The sequence below is a fragment of the Malus domestica genome, chromosome 05 (genome assembly GCF_042453785.1).
Source record: "Malus domestica chromosome 05, GDT2T_hap1".
NCBI lineage: Eukaryota > Viridiplantae > Streptophyta > Magnoliopsida > Rosales > Rosaceae > Malus > Malus domestica.
Genome location: NC_091665.1, coordinates 34584120 through 34602641, shown reverse-complemented (window position 1 = coordinate 34602641; position 18522 = coordinate 34584120). Strand labels below are relative to the sequence as shown.

The 18522-nt window shown below is 35.7% G+C and overlaps 2 protein-coding genes across 3 annotated transcripts; both read left to right on the top strand.

The window, feature by feature from the left end:
• Positions 1 to 1658: 1658 nt before the first annotated feature.
• LOC103435419 (scopoletin 8-hydroxylase) lies at positions 1659 to 3693 on the top strand. Its single transcript, XM_008373812.4, has 3 exons — positions 1659 to 2267; positions 2518 to 2863; positions 3336 to 3693. Exons 1-3 carry the CDS (start codon positions 1768 to 1770, stop codon positions 3576 to 3578), a joined length of 1089 nt encoding a protein of 362 aa, XP_008372034.2. The 5' UTR covers positions 1659 to 1767; the 3' UTR covers positions 3579 to 3693.
• Positions 3694 to 5628: 1935 nt separating this feature from the next.
• Positions 5629 to 13865, top strand: LOC103435418 (molybdenum cofactor sulfurase). 2 transcript variants are annotated; one of them, XM_029102783.2, is made up of 22 exons: positions 5629 to 5920; positions 6136 to 6234; positions 6411 to 6469; positions 6713 to 6873; positions 7152 to 7306; positions 7848 to 7974; positions 8474 to 8576; positions 8655 to 8700; positions 8791 to 8829; positions 8904 to 9060; positions 9255 to 9351; positions 9806 to 9922; positions 10066 to 10143; positions 10261 to 10362; positions 10677 to 10752; positions 10952 to 11062; positions 11186 to 11250; positions 11800 to 11951; positions 12449 to 12681; positions 12954 to 13090; positions 13168 to 13278; positions 13361 to 13865. In XM_029102783.2, the coding sequence occupies exons 1-22, from the start codon at positions 5809 to 5811 to the stop codon at positions 13469 to 13471; spliced, it is 2448 nt and encodes an 815-aa protein (XP_028958616.1). In that variant the 5' UTR covers positions 5629 to 5808; the 3' UTR covers positions 13472 to 13865. The 2 variants fall into 2 exon arrangements, with proteins under 2 accessions (XP_028958616.1, XP_008372033.2); XM_008373811.4 differs by having other exon boundaries at positions 12951 to 13090.
• Positions 13866 to 18522: the final 4657 nt, after the last annotated feature.

Sequence of the window (18522 nt, the reverse complement as noted above, 5' to 3'; positions counted from 1 at the left end):
TCCATGGTATATGTAGACTGAAAAAGACAACTTATGATACAGGTAGATAAACATATTTATAAAAAAATATTTGATATGTATATGTAGATAATACAATTTATCCATGATATAGGTAATATAAAAATTATAGAAGTAGATTAACAAAAAAAAAACATGTGATAAATAGACATCAACAAAATTCATAGAAAATGATAAATAAAAAAGATGATACTGAGGGAGAAAAATATGAAGAAGAAAAAAAAGAGTTTTATAAAAAAAAATTGAAAAACATGAAGAAAAAACAAAAGGATAAAGAAGACAAGATTAGCTAATTTCTGCAAATCAAACCTTCAATGGAAATTAGATGATGGACATCTTTGATCATCTATGCTTGGGAGCAGAGAGGAGGGAAAAAAGCAGATTTCATGAAGGAAGAAATAAGAATCGTTTTGGAGCATGAAAGAAGATGAAGCGGATTTAAATTACTATAATTAACCCTATCATAAGCATAAGATAATTCTATGAATAAAGGATAAAAAATCATCATAAATAAAAGAAATTATAAGTATATTAACTAATTAATATAGAAATAAATTTGTCACTTAGTACTACGATCTATTGGTATTTTTCTTCACTTGTAAATGACATGTCTTTGTTTTATTAAGTTGTCAAATATTTTAAGCTTTTGGATATAAACTAATGTAATCTTATGGCTAATATGCATTTGGTCTTAGGGGTCCTTAAAATAAGGACCTTAGGAGAGCATGACTCGGCATATTAAGAGGTAATCGGAGCAATGGTCCTTGAATTTAGCTCAATTGGAGCTTGGGTTCCTGAACTAAAAATCTGTGAGTATTGGTTCGTGAACTTATTATAATGTAGAGCAATGGTCCTTTAGTCTAACTTTGTTAGAACATCCATCCATTTTTTGTCAGGGCCATTTCTTCACATTGTAACAAGTTCATGGATTTTTAGTCTAGAGACCCAAGCTCTAATGGGGCCAAAGTTCAAAGACTATTGCTTCAATTTTCTCGGCATATTAAATTCATAATCTAAGGGGGGAAAGCAATGGTGGTAAGGGATGGTCAATGGGTACCCATGTATACTCCATATATCATCACCATCATCATCACAAGCACAAAAATCACAACTCACTACCACAACGAACACATATCTACACTTAAACGGACCTCTATTTAACTAAATGTGTACCCATTAGCCATCTAGGTGGCCTTTCCTTAACATTATTACTTCTTCCAAACATGAAATTTTATCGACCTCACTTAGGCTAAAATGACGATTGATGTTGGATTCTCATTATTTTAGGATCATACTCTCAAAATGTGATAAATTATAGAAGGATTTATCTCATAATGTGCACCTTGTGGATGAAACTAAAAAAATGTTCGTTTAAACGTAACCGTGCACCGAGACCTCGTAAATTTGTAATAGAATAGCTCATAGCCTAACTAAATTTCCTCTCTAATATTTTAATACTTGTAAAATCGGAATAGAAGACGTTCCTCGGTGTTAGAGTGTACTCTAAATGATGATATGCGTATAGTATCTTAGCTTAATGAAATTCTATTTCCTTAAAAGAAGAAAAATACGAACCTACTAAAAACTCAGAAAGCCATGAATCTTGCCTTCTGCATGCTATATTAAAACCACAACCAAATTCCATCGACCTTCTAGCTAGTATTTAATGTCACCCTTTGCCCATCCGTTTCATCAAATATTCATCAATCTAGTTATACACCTATATCATCAAATACACACAAAAAATCAATGGCTCCTAGTTTTGAAGATGGAAAATCACTATTCAACTTTGTTGTTCGAGATGGCAATGGTGTGAAGGGCATGGTGGACTTAGGCTTGTCCAAAGTCCCTGAGCAATACATACAGCCACCACATGAGCGCATAGTGAAGCTGAATGCATCAGTTCATGAGCTACCACCAATTGATTTGTCAAAGCTGGATGGACCTGATCATGACCAAGTGGCAAATGACATTGCCAATGCTGCTGAGGTTCTTGGGTTCTTCCAAGTTTTGAACCATGGCATACCTCTCGAGTTGCTAGAATCCCTTAAAAGTTCTGCTAATGATTTCTTCGGACAAGCGCCTGAGAAGAAGGCTGCGTTTCAGAAAGGTTTGAGCCCTAGCCCGCACGTAAAGTATGGGACGAGCTTTGTGCCGGAGAAGGAGAAGGCATTGGAGTGGAAGGACTATGTGAGCATGGTGTATACTAGTGATGCTGATGCTCTCAGTTATTGGCCCAATGAATGCAAGTATGATATTATTGATTATTCTTTTCATATATATTGCCTGCTAATTTGAACTACACATTCAAATTAATTACTAACAGTTTATCTAATCAATAGTTTGTTTGTTTATATTTACAGTCTTACAACATATGATATGTCATAGTCTCGTAATAAAATGTTTGCCTCTTAATACGTACCCAAATTCTAACAATCATTGACAAATTAAAATACCAACTTGATCAAGCGTTCTATGCTTAATATGATATATTTACAGGAACGTTGCACTCGAGTATCTGAAAACCTCAACAGATATGGTAAAGAAAATAGTGAAAGTTTTGATAGCAAAGCTTGGAGTGACACTAGAAGACTCAAAATTTGAGGCACTCATTGGGTTAAGGATGGTTAACATGAATTATTACCCAACATGCCCTGATCCTGAGCTCACTGTTGGTGTCGGGCGTCACTCAGACATGGGCACCCTAACTGTGTTGCTGCAAGATGGAATTGGAGGTTTGTATGTGAAACTTGAAGAAGACATGGATGGTGAAAAGAAAGGAGAATGGATTGAGATCACTCCTGTCCCTGGTGCTCTGGTCATCAACATTGGTGATACGTTACAGGTTAGTTCACTAGCTACAAAATTCATAAGATTAAGCTTTGTATATATTTGTTTCATGGAAAATATTTCTTCGTCGTGCATATTTAATTTAATTAGATTATGGCTTTTGCTTGTAAAATCTTGTGAAGTATTTGAATACAGTTTAGTTATATATTAACCCTACTTTTGAGTCTTTTGACCATAACCATAATATCAGATACATAAACTACAAGTAGATGGTTATATTTATCCTTACAATTAAATGGGTAAGTTGTAGAAATTCATTATCAAATGTGTTTCAATTTTTAGTACGAAAAATGTTAATCATAATCTTCTGGGTGTGGTGAATGAATCAGAACATAAATTGAATGTGAGATTTATTTAACCATGCAGAAAATAACTTGCACTTGCTTATGGTAGACAAGTGTGGCTAGAAAAGCTCAAATTATTATGGATTTAACCATGTGTTCACTTGTGATATTGTTCTGTTGTAGATACTTAGTAATGGAAGGTACAAAAGTGCTGAGCACAGAGTGCGAACTACAAGCAGCCAATCAAGAGTGTCTGTCCCAATATTTAGCATCCCAAAGCCAACAGAAAGAATTGGGCCATTGCCTGAGGTGGTGGAAAGCGATGGAGTTGCTCGTTACCGTGAGGTGGTGTTTGAGGATTATATGAACAACTTCTTTAGCAATGCGCATGACGGGAAGAAGTCTCTTGATTACGCCACTACTTGATCTGCAAAAGATATCCCGTAATTTCAAACCATATAAGTGACTGTGCAACTTTAAATTAAGTTTGCTCCCTTGATCCATGTAATAAGGAGGGGTTGTATTTCTCTTTGTGCTTTCACTTTCCTCGAGTCTCTTTTTTTTTAACTGTTTTGTAATTTCAGTTATCTTGGTTATCTTTTATTTTGTAAACAGGCAGATCGAGAACCATGAAAATTTAAGGGTGGGCTAGAAAAATTAAAAATGAACAAAAATCAAACCATTCACCGAATTGAAACAAAAAAAAAAATCGAACCGAAGTTAAAAAACCAAATCGAACCAAAGACCATTAGTTCGGTTTGAAAAATTCAAAAAATCGAACTGAATTAACCAAATATAAATTAATATATTTGTATTTATTAAATTCGTTTTCATTTTTCAAGTCCAATTTCAAATAAGAAAAAAATCTATATAACCCAAACTTCAAGCCCATACTTCTTGAAAAGTCTAAAAGTCATCTCTTTTTATCCCCTTGCCGCCAACTTTCTCTCTTCTCTCCCACCTTCTTCCTCTGCATGGACTGGTATGCTTGACCGGCTTCTCTTGTATATTTTTTGTAACTTCTTGTGACTGTAAATGCTTTGTCTTTTGCTTGATTTTGATGTAACATTGCACTCTTGAACACACAAGGAAAAACTTTGACCATTGTACATTTTTAGGACTTTAGAATAAAGACTCCACTTTATTTATCTTCTATATCTGCATGAGCAGGTGGGCCGATGACTATTTGATCCCCAGAAAAATTTTGCGGAGAAATTTTTTCAAACTTCAATCTCTATTTCTCGAATATCAGTGCCAATCTCGCATAGAAATTTTGAAACTTCTTCCAAATTTGCTGCCATAAAATTCAATGTAATTTCTTAATTCTACTGATACTCTTTTAGGAAAGAAAGAATAAAGACTAGGGATGTGCTATCCACACATCCTTTTTACTTCTCACACACTCATTGTTAATTTCTGTCCGTTGATATTCTTCAATTCATTCGATCCGACCGCCGAAAACCAAAAATATGTAGGAGAAGTAAAAATGAGTGTGTGAATATCACATCCCTAAAGACTATGCGCAAAGTATATTGGTCAGAGGCTTGACGCTTCATGGAGATGAAGGAGAGCGAGAGGAGAGACACGGAACGCAGCATGAGGATCCTAGTGCATAAATCCCTTTTTGCTACGAGTCATCTCCAACACTCCTCGCGTACAAGTCATCTCTAATTTTTAGATTTTATTAAAAAAATGTGATGCTAGGAAAAATAAATTTGAAATTTGAAATTTTTAAACCAAATGATATAGTTGTTAATGATTAACTACTACGTTGATTAATGTACTTATTTCTTATTTGTGATACGTCAAAACTGAACCAATAAGAAAAAGCCAAACAAAAAACTCATAGAAAAGTAAAACGAAACAAATCAAACCAAATTAAAATGCGATTGAGCACAATAATTACATGTATTAAATACAATTACTATTCAGACTGTTAGATATTGTTCATATCAATATATATATTTTAATAAATCACTGACAGCCATAATGATAAATATGAAACCGGATCCCCTCCGGACCCAAAGGAATTGAGCCTCCTCATCAAATGATCCGGACTATTGAAATTTGATCAAACGGCTACAAACAAGAGGCCCTCTAAAAGTTATAATAATTGTAGCCATTAGATCAAATTTCAATGGCCCAAATCATTTGATCCTTAGGCTTAATTCCTTTGGGTCGGGAGGGAATCCGGTTCCGATAAATACATCTAAGCATTGCATCACAATTCGATGAATACAGAAGAGAAAAAAAAAAACTAACGAAAAGTCCAAAAAAAGTTCTCTTTTAATAAAAAACTTTTTTTAAAGGTATAGTGAATAGTACCAGAGAAAGATATAAATATAATTTTTCGTTAAAAGTGAACAGTACCGAAAGTGTTTGGTTAAAACTCAAAAAAAAAAAAAAAAAAAAAGTCAGATTCAGAAATATTGAGTTTTGCTGAAGTGTAGACACATGGTAAGCCGAATCAATTGGCATTTAGAACAAGAAGTAGAATGGTTGGATTGGGTGGATGGACGCCTTGTCAAAGTAGCGAAAACTAATAAAGCTTTTACTTTTCAACCTTTTAAGGCCACTCACAAACTCTTGAAACTTGAAGGCACAAAAGTTTCATTTACCGCTTAATCCATCTCTCTGTCCCACCGTGTAATCGAGCATGGAGGCGAGCAAGGAAGCGTTTCTGAGAGAGTTTGGAGAGCACTACGGATACCCCAACGGACCCAAAACCATCGACGAAATCCGAGCTACCGAATTCAAACGATTAGATGGTCTGCATCTCTTTAATTCCCTTCTATGTTCCGTCCCTTTTAATTTCTGCTTGTTTCCCGAGAAATTTGAGCTGGAAAACGATACAACAGAGCTTCTGAGAATGAAATTTGTTACTTTTCAATCTTTTTAGTTGACCCAAGTGAAAATTTTCAATCTTTTAACTGAATTATTATTGGGTTTTGGTTGTTGATGCTGTTGGGTTTGGAAAATGTAGGACTTGTGTACTTGGATCATGCTGGTGCAACTATGTATTCTGAGTTGCAGATGGAAGCAATCTTCAAAGATTTCACTTCCAATGCTTATGGAAACCCACGTATCCTATTACGTGTAAAATGAATGATTTCGGTTTTAGAAATCGTTATGTAGTTAATGGTTGCTGGAACAGAATTTGGAATAGTCTTGTTTTCCTTGTTGTTTAAAACTTGAAGTCAGATTTTCGTGTAATCTTATTGTATTTTTTTTTCGTTAAGTGCCTTAATTTGTATCTAGATAGCCAAAGTGATACCAGTTCTGCTACGAGTGACATCGTAAGGGAAGCCCGGCAACAGGTATACCATGTTATCTCCATCTGCTTCCGTATTATTTTCCCAATTTATTGTATTTTCGAAGTTTCAATCTTTTTCTAATTTTCCAAGTATTTAGATAGATTGTCAAATGTTGTGAGTGCTAATTGTTGTTCTGAATTGTGTTAGCGAGTGATATTTAACATCTGGTGGTTCATGTGCAAAATCAATAGTTCGTCCCACATTTTGTATTTTGAGTTTTTTGATAGCCCTGTTACACTCGTATAGGTCCTGGACTATTGTAAAGCATCCCCAAAAGATTACAGCTGCATTTTCACTTCTGGGGCTACAGCGGCGCTGAAACTGGTAGGGGAGGCCTTTCCATGGAGCTGTCAGAGCTGTTTTGCTTACACGATGGAGAATCACAATAGTGTACTTGGGATTAGAGAGCATCCTATCATGCCTTACAAAATCATCATTTTTTAATCTCTGTTATAAGTTACAGCTTCCAAGTTTGTGCTTAATGTTTGGCATAGTTACACATCAGTTTTGTCAGATGATTTTATTATCCCTGAAATCTTTTTGAAATCAAGTCTGTTCCTTTCGTTTGCGATTGTTTGCACATACTGCTAAATTATTAATTGAAGTCATTATTCTTTTGTTTTTTGCCTTTTTCACCTTCTTAAGAGTGTGAAATCCATATAAATGTAGCCCTTAATTAGTTTAGATATGCACTGGGTCAAGGAGCTGCAGCTTTTGCAATAGATGTTGAAGAGACTGCGCATCATGGAGTATCTAATGGTACTGTAGCATCCACAAAGGCATTGCAGCACCCCATACAAAGGAGAAGTGAAGCTAGATCCCTGGAGGGAGAACCAACAGGTATTTCTAAGTGGACACTTTTGATATCGACTGGAAATTGACCTGAACTTTATCGCAGCACATCATCCAAGAATCTTTGAATGGTTGTTTCCAACATATGTATTCACACACACACACATTTGATAGAGAAAGAGGGGGTCCAAACAGTTTGGCTGAATTATGAATTTTTTCACGGTTAGTCCTCGTGACATTCAAGATTATGGCAATCTCGCATTGGATATCTGTTGCAACATCAGTAAGTTGGAACATGACCTGTGAGGATTGTTTGAACTCATAGAAAATCTTGATTTATATTCTTCATGGATCGTTTCGAATTAAGCTATTTCTCTCTGTCTCTGTGTAAGACACACGTGCACACACTGGCTGTCTGTCTTTCCTTTCTAAGTTACTTCATATGCATATATAGATGCATATATGGATATAGATATATAGAGGGTTATGTTCTATACTCTTATATAAACATCAGTTTTGCATACTGATATTTTCTTGAGAATTCATGATAACGTATGGGAATTTGATTCATTTAATTGACCTGATACAGGTGATGCATATAACTTATTTGCCTTCCCCTCAGAGTGCAATTTCTCAGGGTTGAGATTTAATCTTGATTTGGTGAAGACAATTAAAGAAGACCCAACAAGAATTCTGGATGGCTCCCCATTTTGCAAGTATGATAGTCATGCCATTGTTATCCATTTAACTTTTATATATGCTCTGCCATTTGCACTCAAGTCTAATTTGAATTAGTGAATGATGGCATATTTTATCTCGACAAAATTATTATTAATAGTTACTGCAATCAGTTTATATTATGCTTATCAGTCCTTTATGGATGTCTGTAGAACACATATTTGGAGTGAAGAATGTGATAGATATTTATCCTCTGAGTCTCTCTATCTGTCATCTGGTCTCTTTTTTTTTTCAATGGAGGGTTTTCCTGGAAGACAAGTATAATAAATTTGTTCTTGTAGAATCTTTGTTGATGATCACTCTTTGATTGCTTCTCTGTTAGACAGCGTAGTTTATGCCCATTCTAGTATACTTTCTTGTTTATATTGCACATGTGGGTAGTATACACTATAGAAATTTTGAGAATTTTTCAAACAATTCTTCATATTGGGTGTTATGCATTAAATATTGGTTCTTTTTTATTTTGTATCTCATAAGTGGCCGCTGGATGGTCTTGATTGATGCTGCAAAAGGATCTGCCACAGAACCACCGGATTTATCACAATATCCGGCAGATTTTGTTGTTATGTCTTTCTACAAGGTACATATATTTGTTTGGATTGTATTAGAAACAATCACCTTTGGGTATTGATTTTTGGTTTTTATGTTTCTTGTTAAGCTATTTGGTTATCCAACTGGACTTGGAGCGCTCATTGCTCGAAAGGGTAAGTAATTAATCATGAATATATCCATAGCTTCTAATGGTGTGCTGGAAGTTTTCTCTAATCTTACATATTGTTTATGTTATACCTCAGATGCTTCCAGATTACTAAAGAAGACATACTTCAGTGGAGGTCTGCACCTTTTTACCTAATTTTCTATCACCATCGGGATTGTTACTCAGTGGGTAATCATTAGAATATTTCAGGCACAGTCGCAGCCTCAATTGCTGATATTGACTTCGTTAGAAGAAGAAAAGGTGTGGAAGAGCTGTTTGAGGACGGTACCATTTCATTCCTGAGCATAGCATCTATTCACCATGGGTTCAAAATTTTCAATTCCCTAACTGAATCTGCCATATCTCGGTATGTTATAGTTTGTTACTTTCACAATGCATTTTGTACAGTGAGAAAAATAAACCTTTTTCTTACTAATGTTTCTTTTGTCCAGAAGTGTATTTTCTTCTTGGTTTTCATACTTTTTCGTTATAATCTTTCATCAGTTGTTTCTGCCTACACACATTTGATATGCTCTACCGCGTAACCCTTTTACATTACAGGCATACAGCATCACTTGCAACTTATGTGAGGAAGAAGCTCTTGGCCTTGAGGCATGAAAATGGAGCCAGTGTTTGCTCACTCTATGGAACTTCAAAGGTTGTAATTTAATGCTTATCGTGTTTCTATTGTTCTTAACAAAGCTGCTGCTTTTATTTAAACAGGGCCCGAATGAAGGGCTTTATCTTTTGGGGCGGGGATGGTTATATTGTTATTTTTATTACAAGTAGACATGGATTTTTAAGGGAGCCTCTCTGCATGTAATTCTCAAGGGAAAGAAAGTAGAAGGTGAAAACCAAGTTTATTGGAGTATCAAGATCCATTTTTTTAGTTTCTTGACGTTCAGCGAGTCTGGTTAACATGATGAATATGTTTGCTATACTTTTTAACATTTCTGATTTATGGGCTTCTTATCTGTCGACGTTAATTAGTTTGGGAAGTCTTACATCTGATGAGTATACTCTACTGAGTACTGACACTCAATCTCTTTCTACTATGTTTTTTGGGATTTGTAAACAACCATCTGCTGTGATTTGACACTTTCCTCTATTAGGCATCATTTCATGGATTTGGCCCTACAGTCACTTTCAACTTGAAAAGGTTGGATGGATCTTGGTGTGGATACCGTGAAGTGGAAAAACTGGCATCTTTATCTGGAATTCAGTTACGGGTAAAATTTGTGAGATTTTCTTTTGGCATTCAACTGATCCTATTGTTCTTATCAATTTTTTTGTACTCTACTCTATAAGATCAGTAACTTCACTCCCCTTTGGATAGGTTTTGACAGTCCCTTATATCCTGCTTTCTGTGTAGACAGGATGCTTTTGCAATCCCGGTGCATGTGCAAAATATCTTGGCTTGTCTCACTCAGATCTTCTTTCAAATATTGAGGTGTTTCTTGCTTCTCAATCAGTTTCTTTTATTATATTTACATGGTCCACTCATGACGTCTATTTTGGATTCTGGAGTGTTAAGAAATATTTATAACAATTAGGTTTTTGAAATTAGGCTGGCCATGTTTGCTGGGATGATAATGACATAATTCATGGCAAACCTACTGGAGCTGTGAGAGTATCCTTTGGTTATATGTCAACGTTTGAAGATGCAAAGGTAGATATTCGTTCTCAAACCATAGAGGGTTCTAGTCAAAATTTTGAGTGTACAGTGGCGCTGCATTTTGTTTCTAGTTTTACTTTCATCCATAAGCTAATGTAAGGATTCTAAATGAACTTGAAGTTCAATATTCCGGCTTTAAGATGCTCATTTTCTTAGATTTTTAGAAGGCCATTTCTGTGTTAATTTAAAAGAGTGGAATATATAATATACAGTATACACACAATGAGAGAAATATAGCCGAAAACACTAATTTGGGGTTTTCTTTCCTGTCCAATTTTCTTCTCTCTTTCTTGTTTTATGATATGCAGAAATTCGTTGATTTCCTGACAAGTTCGTTTGTGGCATTACCAAATTGGAATGAAAGGGGTTATCAAATAAACCAAGGTTCATCCTCTTTCTGGTTAATTAGTATGCTGCTTTGTATTATCGGCCGAATGAGTTGAAAACTGGAATTAGATCAATGTCTTTTATTTCTGATGTCAAATTTTCTTCGTTACACTTTTCTGAGTGATTCTTGTGTAGATGTGTTGCCTTCACAGTAAACTTTGTCAACTTACTAAAATTAAGTTTTAAAAAATTGTAGGTCCTGAAAGCAGACTACCAGCTGCTAGTTTGTATCTCAAGTCGATTACTGTCTACCCAATAAAATCATGCGCAGGATTCACCGTGGAAAGTTGGCCTTTGAGCAGTACTGGTAGCTATTTACCATCTTCTCATTTCCATGGGTTGCGTAAATTTAAATTTTTTGATTGGGTTGGAGCTTCTAAAGTTGATTTACAGATTGAATTTTATTCTTTTTTCTGTGATTTTTGAGCAGGTCTGCTTCATGATCGAGAATGGGTTCTTACAAGCCCAAGTGGTGAAATTCTTACACAGAAAAAGGTGAAAGTAGTTTCTGATGCAGAAGTAGTTTTACATGCATGCCACGTACAAACACAACTCTATGGGGAAACCTGGTGTATTTCCATCTACTACCATATGTCCATTTCCCATTTCAAGCTTTTTAAATCCACCCTGCTAAAGCAGCCATGTTTAATCCATAATGGCGGACATAACTAAAGTAGTAATAAATGAGTACCATGTAGATTATTTTGAGCTAGTCCTTTTAGTATTTATTTATTTAGTTGGTTTTTTGTTAAAAGGATTAGCTTTTTTCTAAAAGATGAGGGTATTTCTAGGTGAAATATAAAAAAAAATATGTTAAACAGCATTCTAGATGTGGCCCACACGGTTATAATTTCCAAGTGTCTGATCTATTCTTCATAGAGTTTTTCATAGTTTTGATACAAGGAATATTAGGGGAGGGGGATACGAACACACGTTCTCGGGGGAGATTTCATAATTTGGAGTATGTGAACATCAAATTGTTTTATCTTTTGACCAATAAAATTGATAAATATTCACTTAATTCTTCTAAACTTGGTTTTGCAGGTTCCTGACATGTGCTTTATCAGTACTTTTATTGACCTCAATGAGGGAATATTGTTTGTAGAGTCACCACGATGCCAAGCGAGACTGCCAATCAACATTCTGACAGATTCATGCAATGGTGTGCGAGAAGAAATTAAGTTAAATGGCCAGAGGTAAGAGAAAAAATTTAAACTGAAATCCCATGATCTTTTAGATTTTCCGGTCGGTCAATTTAACTGCTTTTTAATCTTCACTTCTAGATTAGTATGGCCTTGTTAGCACTATGGCTTTCTATACCGGTGGAATGTTAGTGTCATTATTACCTGATTTAAGTAGGGTTTAATTCAAGTCACAGATATCGACAATTACTATAGCAATGACTGTGATGAAGTAACTATGACAAAAATATTACCAGAGCAGATGTGTGCATTCATATATGTATATATACATATGTAGATCTTGGTGGCTTGAAATCAGCATAATTTCTTAAGCACTTATTTGTTTCTGGGTCCATTTTTCTAATTTGAAAGATCAAATAATGTATCTGTTAGTTATTTTCTGTGAGTATTTGTTATTACGACAGTTTCCATGTAGTGAAATTATGAAGTTTAGAAAGTTCGCTTAAGTTTTATATAAAGCTTTTGAAGTTATGTCTTTTTTCTTCCCTTAGATATGAAGTACAGTGTTACGACAATGAAGCCAATATTTGGTTCAGCAATGCCATTGGCCGACCATGCACTTTATTACACTGTTATAGTTCGAATCACAACCATTGCTTGAATAAGAGCAAAAGTATGTGCATGGGCAGAGATGCGCAGGGCATATTGAATTTTTCGAATGAAGCTCAGTTCTTATTAATATCTGAGGAAAGCGTATCTGACCTCAACCGCAGAGTAAGCACAAGTAAGTTCTTACATAGTAATGGAACCTCTTACTGTACTGTAAAAACCATGTCAAGATGTCGCTTTTAATTTGTGGTTAAACCCCTCCATGAGCTAGCTAGCTGGAGAACATATTCCAATCTAACCGAGGGCAAGTTAGCACATACAGAAAGGTTTCTTCAGACGAACAATTAATGTCTATGCTCTTTTCAATTTAGTGGTCGTTTGGTGTATAAAATTTCCTTTTCCCTTGATATTTGAAATTTCATGCTGCTGAGTTATTGATGGCAGAAGACGTACAAAAGGGTGCTCGTGGAGCTGCAGGTCAAATCGATCCAATGAGGTTTCGGCCCAACCTCGTCTTATCTGGGGGTGAACCATATGTTGAAGATGGATGGAGAAATCTTAAAATTGGGAATAAATACTTCACAGTAAGTTATTACTTTAAACATAAGGATGCCTTTTCTCTCGTTTTGTCTCATTAATTTGTTTATGTTTTGTTTCCTAGTCTTTGGGTGGATGTAATCGTTGCCAGATGATCAACATTGTTCATGAAGCTGGACAAGTGCAGAAGTCAAATGAACCTTTGGCTACTCTAGCATCGTATAGGAGAGCGAAGGTAATCCTGATGGATTTTTGAAAGTTATGTTTATTTAATTATTATCTTTTTAATTCACAGATCAAATTTTTTACTGATGCAGGGAAAGATTTTGTTTGGGATACTTCTGAAATACGAAAGAAGCGAAGTCATAGGTAGGGACGATGATCTGTGGCTCCGAGTGGGACAAGATGTACAGCCGAATATCTTGTAGCTTCATGACATGTGTATGGAGCAGCCTCGGGCGGTATCTAACAAGTATAAGTTGCATTGGGATGTAGTTAGGTATTCCTACTCACAGGACTCTCTAACATTGGTATGAATGCGGGGTGGTCTGGTGCAAGAACTTGGCAATGCTCCTCCAGAAGCATTCGACTGATTTAATACGTTCCGTATACGGTTATGGCCGCCCGGAAAATTGAGGTTCAATGCCATATATACTCGTGTGTACGCATAAATGTACTAATTTACAACATTGCTTTATGCAATCGGATTCGGCAATTCTCAGGAACATAGGGTTTGTCCATTCTAGCTAAAGATGTCTTGCTTATGAAAAGCAACAATGTACTAGTTGAGACATATAATCAGATTTTCTGTTTCATTAGCAACTCAAATTCTCTCTTTAAAAAAGTAATTTTGGAGAAATTTTGCTGTATAAGATAGTTGATCATCCTTTTGAGTGACCCGGGTAATAGATGCAGATTTGCATCGTTCTAGTTCGTATTGCAGTCTGAACTTTGTATTAAGCCTCAGGGAGTATTGCGCTATGTATTTGGAGAAATTCTTGAGTGAGGCTGTGATACAAGGAAAGCCCTCACAGGCTCCCAGCCCGTATGTGGACCATGTACTCAAGACTTTCTCGGGTAGTTAGCATAAGGACTTGTTTCTTGGTCAAAGCAAAATGGAAGATCAAACACAGCTGTCTTTTGGATTTGCAAAACAACTTGATTGACCAAAGATGAAGTTTAAAAAATCGTTTAATGTACCCTCTCTCTCTATGTTAAAGTCGAGACGAGGCACTAGTCTCGTCCCAGTTGAGAGAGGGTGACCGGTTCTTGGCACAAACGAGCAATAGTTTAATCGACTAGGCAGCGAGTTTTGTTTTGTTTTGTTTTGTTTTGTTTTTTTGTGTTTTTGGTAGTTTCGATCCATTTTGGTGGCATAGTTGCATATTATTAGGATATAAAATGTATGTAGTTCAGAAAATGGAGAGAAAGACAAGAAATTAGGGAGATGGGTTTTAGGTTTCACTCTCTATTTTAAGGTGCCCAAAACTCAGGAGTTAACAAAAACCTAAATCTATCATATTCAACGTAGAATAGGGAGCAGGGAAAACCAAATTGGACTAATTAGAAAAAAAACAAGAAGAAGATGCTCTCCATGAATCAAAGTCAGTAATACATTGGGAAACTTTGGAGGGAAAAAGACGTTTTGATATAAGCGCTTCATTTGAGAGAGGGTGGCTGGCTCTTGGCACAAACGAGCAATAGTTTAATCGACTGGGCAGCAAATTTTGTTTTGTTTTGTTTTTTTTTGTTTTTGGTAGTTTCGATCCATTTTGGTGGCATAGTTGCACATTATTAGGATATAAAATGTATGCAGTTCAGAAAATGGAGAGAAAGACAAGAAATTAGGGAGATGGGTTTTAGGTTTCACTCTCTAGTTTAAGGCACCCAAAACTCGGGAGTTAACAAAAACCTAAATCTATCATTTTCAACGTAGAATAGGGAGCGGGGAAAACCAAAATGGACTAATTAGAAAAAAAACAAGAAGAAGATGCTCTCCATGAATCAAAGTCAGTAATACATTGGGAAATTTTGGAGGGAAAAAGACATTTTGATATAAGCGCTTCATTTTTCAATGTCGATAATTAAATATTTGTTCCATTTAAGAATTTGATTAAATATTTTTTTTTGCAATTTTAGAGTAAATTGTAGCAATAGTCCCTAAACTTTAACTCAATTGGAGTAATGGTCCCTCAACTGAAAATTCATTACCATTGGTCCCTCAACTCATCAAAACGTGCAACTATGGTCTCTCAACTAAAAATCCATTACCATTGGTCCCTCAACTTTAATCCAATTGGAGCAATGGTCCCTCAACTTTAACCCAATTGTAGTAATAGTCATTCCAACATATCTCATTTTAACAAAATTCTGACGAAGTTGACGAAAATGATCATAGCTACACGTTTTGATGAGTTGAGGGACCCCAATTGTCGCAATGGTCCTTCCAACACAACTTATTTTGACAAAATTCTAACGAAGTTGACGAAAAAGACTATAGTTACACATTTTCATGAGTTGAGGGACCAATGTTAATGAATTTTTAATTGAAGGACCATTGCTCAAATTTGATTAAAGTTGAGGGACCATTGCTACAATTTACTCACAATTTTATTAGAGGTACGTTTGTTTACTTATAATATTAGTCCAATTGATTTTATGGTACATTTTGTTTCTTAGTATATTTAGAATCTAAACGTACCAAAAGTCGCTAGGTTTATTTTTCATGTACCATAATTTCAAAGGGAATTGTTATTAGCACTCTACATATCTCATTCTACACTCCTCAGAAGTGTTTTTTTCTTTCTAATTATAGAAGTTTAGGGGGCGTTTGTTTGCCCTCACTAAGTGGGACTGGACTGGACTGGACTAGCTGTTAGTCCAATACTGTGTTTGTTTCATGCTGGGGCTAACATTAATGAGACTAAAGGGGACTAGCATGGACAAAACCCTTCACTAAGAGGTCTTAGCGAGACCCCCCAATAACCATGGGACTAGCTAAGACTATCCTCTCTCGTCCTCGTCATGCTCAACAACCACTCCCGATAGACTCCTCGTCATCACCGGTCACCGAGATTATAATAAAATATTAATAATTTATATATTAAATAATATAATATTAGAATTTGTTATTATCCGCTTCTTAGTCTAACACTGCACCAAACGCTTCACTAAGTTAGTCCAGCTTAGTCTAGTCTAAGCCAGTCCAACTTAGTCCTTGAAGCTAGTCCAGTCCGAGATAGTCCAGCGCAACAAACGCCCCCTTAGAGTGCAAAATGAGATTTTTGGAGTGCCAATAACAATTCCCATTTCAAATACATTTTTCATGTAACTATACGTAAAATTTTAACAAATTAATGAAGTTTTTATGAAAGTATTTCCAGGATTTTTTTAATGAAAGAAGAGACTAATTAAATATAATAACAGAAATAAAATTTAAATTCTTAGAATTTAGGAAATTAGTTGTTAGTTAGCTTAAGTGGATGTATATTAAATAAAGGCCTTTTAGCCAAAATGGTCCCTAAGATTTGCATAACTCCTCACTTTGGTCCCTGAGATTTCAAATCAATAGAAGTGGTCCTTGAGATTGTCCACCATCCATCATTTTGGTCATTCCGTTAAAAACTCCGTTAAGTGTCCTAGAGCTATTGGCCGGAAGTTTGGGTAATTTTCAAAGCTTTGTAATTCAATCGTTTATTAACCAAATTCGACTTATAATATATCAAAATGAAGATAGAAAAATGTAGAATAAGATTATACCTATTTAGAAGCCCAATGGTTGCTAGAGATGGTCAGAAAATAGCCTTAAAGTTGACTGATCCGAGGGAAAACTGGAAAACCCGTCGAAAACTGGGTAAACTTTAAACGTTCATAACTTCTTCAATACTCAACTAAATCAAGTTATTCAAAAATGAAAATCATATTTCTTGATGAGACGAAGAGCATGGTACCTTTTTCAGCGGCTAACTCAACGTGGTTTGACTGATAAACGGCTCGAAAGTGGCTATCTTGGTCTCGAGTTAGCCACTTTTGAGCCATTTGTCGGCCAAACCATGGCTAATTAGCCGTCACAAAATGTACCATTCTCTTCTTCTCTTTGAGAAGTATGATTTTCATTTTTGAATCAATTGATTTCGTTGAGTATTGAAGAAGTTATGAATGTTTGAAGTTTACCCAGTTTCCGGTGAGTTTTCCAGTTTTCCCTCGGACCAGTCAACTTTGAGGCTATTTTCCGACCATCTTTGACAACCATTGGGCTTCCAAATAGGTATAATCTTATTCTACACTTTCTTATCTTCATTTTGATATATTATGGGTCGAATTTGGTTAAGAAATGATTGAGTTACGAACCTTTGAAAATTGCCCAAACTTTCGGCCAAGAGCTCCGGGACACTTAACGGAGTTTTTTAACGGCAAGACCAAAATGATGGATGGTGGACAATCTCAAGGACCACTTATATTGATTTGAAATCTTAGGGACCAAAGTGAGGAGTTATGCAAATCTCGAAGACCATTTTGGCTAAAAAAACCTTAAATAAATAAATGTTGAGTTGGCAATTGATCAAAGCTTCCTAATCAAATATTGTAAAAGAACACATATTTAATCTAAACAAGTTGAAAAAAAATGTAGGTATTCTAATAACTCCGAAAAAAATCTTGCTGCAAGAAAGAGAAAACCACCGCCACTATAGTTGGTTTTGGGGTCGGCATGGCAACCCCTCTTGGTCTCTCATCTCTTTTCCTTTCCATGTTTCTCGTACTTCTAGCAATCTCCATATCGCCACTTAGTATTATGGTCTAGTAGTATTCCTCTTCACATGTAAGTGCAATCTATCTCTTACGAAGATTGATGGAAAGATATAGAGATGGGAAAAATGATTTACACATGGTCTTTATAGATTTGGAAAAAGCGTATGATAGGGTCCCAAGAGACATTCTTTGGAGGATTTTAGAGAAGAAAGGAGTACAAGTAGCATATATCCAAGCTATAAAGGATATGTATGAAGGAGCAAAGACTGCCGTAAGAACTCATGAAGGACAAACCGAAAGCTTTCCCATAACTGTAGGATTACATCAAGGCTCATCCTTAAGTCCTTACCTTTTTGCGTTGGTAATGGATGAGTTAACAGGACATATTCAAGATGATATTCCTTGGTGTATGCTTTTCGCAGACGATATAGTGTTGATAGATGAAACTCAGGAAGGGGTAAATGCAAAGCTTAACCTTTGGAGAGAAGTGTTGGAATCTAAAGGTCTTCGCCTAAGCCGATCAAAGACAGAATATATGGAGTGCAAGTTCAGTGCAAATGGAGGCCAAAATGAGTTAGGGGTGAGGATCGGAGATCAAGAAATACCAAAGAGCGACCGTTTTCGTTACCTAGGATCTATCTTGCAAAAGAACGGAGAATTAGATGGAGATCTCAACCACAGAATACAAGCTGGATGGATGAAGTGGAAGAGTGCATCCGGCGTGTTGTGT

Excerpts from the sequence above, each read along its gene's own strand:
- LOC103435418 (XM_008373811.4), top strand. The coding sequence starts at position 5,809 with ATGGAGGCGAGCAAGGAAGCGTTTCTGAGAGAGTTTGGAGAGCACTAC. Across the intron at positions 7,307-7,847 it reads CCTGGAGGGAGAACCAACAG|GTGATGCATATAACTTATTT; the intron begins GTATTTCTAAGT and ends GACCTGATACAG. Across the intron at positions 8,577-8,654 it reads TTGTTATGTCTTTCTACAAG|CTATTTGGTTATCCAACTGG; the intron begins GTACATATATTT and ends TTTCTTGTTAAG.
- LOC103435419 (XM_008373812.4), top strand. The coding sequence starts at position 1,768 with ATGGCTCCTAGTTTTGAAGATGGAAAATCACTATTCAACTTTGTTGTT. Across the intron at positions 2,268-2,517 it reads TATTGGCCCAATGAATGCAA|GAACGTTGCACTCGAGTATC; the intron begins GTATGATATTAT and ends ATATATTTACAG. Across the intron at positions 2,864-3,335 it reads ACATTGGTGATACGTTACAG|ATACTTAGTAATGGAAGGTA; the intron begins GTTAGTTCACTA and ends GTTCTGTTGTAG.